This window comes from Dama dama, chromosome 12, assembly GCF_033118175.1.
Source record: "Dama dama isolate Ldn47 chromosome 12, ASM3311817v1, whole genome shotgun sequence".
Lineage (NCBI taxonomy): Eukaryota > Metazoa > Chordata > Mammalia > Artiodactyla > Cervidae > Dama > Dama dama.
Genome location: NC_083692.1, coordinates 77,711,601 through 77,713,697, shown reverse-complemented (window position 1 = coordinate 77,713,697; position 2,097 = coordinate 77,711,601). Strand labels below are relative to the sequence as shown.

Here is a 2,097-nt window from a genome sequence, read left to right as displayed (position 1 = left end):
CAGAGAGTAGCTTCCTGATCACACAGTCATCCATCAACAGTGAGACCTGGAATTTTTATTAACACATTGTGAAATATTTCAGCATATATAATCTGAACTGTTGTTGAAGAATTAATGTCACTTTAAGGGATTCTATGCCATCTGGGGGCATGTGGATGGGCTGAAAACAGGCATTTCTGGAGAAAAACGCTTAGGTTCCTCTTTACACTGTCCTGTCTCAGATTCCTCTGTCAGGCAATTCAAGAATTTCAAGGTCCTTGGCCCGGAGTATCAGAGCTGGAAGTGCTTTGACAGCACCTCTGAGAGAGAAACAACACCTTCTTCTGGGTCTGCCCACAGCCGGAGCCCCATCTGCATCTGGGTTTGCGTTCAGCTCCCCCTGCAGCCCTCCATCACTGTGTCCCTCAGAGCACAGTAGTACACAGCCGAGTCTGATGCTTGCACTGCCTGTTTCTGCAGGTGGAAGGAGCTGTCCCTCTTAACAAGAGTGGCCTGAAAACCTTCATGCTCTACCGTCTTGTCTGCTGTTGAGCCCTTCAGGAGGAGTTGTGGAGCTTTGTTGAGATGCTGGACATACCAGAAAAGATAGGGATCCGAATATGTGGTCTGGTAAGTGCAGTTCAGGGTCATGAGAGCCCCCTCTGAGACAGTCACTGGGTCTTCTGTCTGGTTCACTGAGTCACCATTGGTCCCTCCTACAAGAGAATCACTTTGTTATAGTAGAAATGTACAGGAGGAGAGTTTTCAGCCAGAGAAGAAAAATAAAATTTACCTGTTATCATAGGAAAATGAGAAAATATTTTAGGATAAAATGCTACTTACCAAGTATTAAGAAGATGACCAGAACTGAGTGACTGGCAGAAAACATTCTGGCGACAGTCCTTGTTCCCTAGAAACATCAAATCTATCAAAGGTAGTCTTCAGCTGGATGTTACCGAAGTTTCTCACTCAGAAAATGGGAGCCCCTTTCTGCACAGCAGCACTCACCTGTCTTGTGGCTACAGAGGAAGCAAGTCAAACCAGCTCCTGAATACAAAAAGGAATCACATTTGAAGGAAGCCCCACCCTCTGGTGGTGATCTTAAAGATTACACCCAGTCATATCTGACCTCAGTTCAGTTCAGTAGTTCAGTGGTGTCCAACTCTTTGCGACCCCATGGACAGCAGTAGGCCAGGCTTCCCTGTCCCACACCAGCTCCTGGAGCTTGCTCAAACCCATGTCTATTGAGTCAGTGATGCCATCCAACCATCTCATCTTCTTTCGTCCCTTTCTCCTCCTGCCTTCAATCTTTCCCAGCATCAGGATCTTTTCCAATGAGTCGGCTCTTCCCATCAGGTGGCCAAAGTATTGGAGCGTCAACTTCAACATCAGTCCTTCCAGTGAATGTTCAGAACTGATTTCTTTTAGGACTGACTGGTTTGATCCCCTTGCAGTCCAAGGGGCTCTCAAGAGCCAAGGGATTCTCTTTTGAACACCGTAGCTCAAAAGCATAAATTCTTCCGCTCTCAGCTTTCTTTTTGGTCCAACTCTCACATCCATACATGACTACAGGAAAAACCATAGGTTTGACTATATGGACCTTTGTCAGCAAAGTAATGTCTCTGCTTTTTAATATGCTGTCTACGTTGGTCATAGCTTTTCTTCCAAGGAGCAAGTGTCTTTTAATTTCATGTCAGCAGTCACCATTCACAGTGATTTTGGAGCCCTAGAAAATAAAGTCTGTCACTCTTTCCATGTTTCCCCATCTATTTGCCATGAAGTGATGGGACTTGATGCCGTGATCTTATTTTTTGAATGCTTAGTTTAAAGCCAGCTTTTTCACTCTCCTCATCCTGACCTACTCCTGACCTAGTCCTCCTGATGAGAGTTTGTGGAGTACACACAGGAGAATGGGACAGGACTCTAAGAGTAGAGCCCTAAACACAAACATGCTTTGGGAAACGTTCCATTATTACATCCATTATTTTCTGTGTGGTATGATATCACTAGCTTTGCAAAGAATGCCAGTTAACAATTTTTAGGAGGAATAGTCAGAGGGTTTCTTCTTTACATATGTCTCCATGATTCCCATGGGTCAGCAAAGGACCCTTCAGCATG

General features: G+C 45.0%; 1 gene segment (V, D, J or C); it reads right to left on the bottom strand.

The window, feature by feature from the left end:
- Positions 1–254: 254 nt before the first annotated feature.
- Positions 255–987, bottom strand: LOC133067375 (T cell receptor alpha variable 18-like). The segment is given in 2 exon segments: positions 255–695; positions 823–987. Coding segments are annotated over 2 exon segments (372 nt in total).
- Between the last annotated feature and the right edge of the window lie 1,110 nt (positions 988–2,097).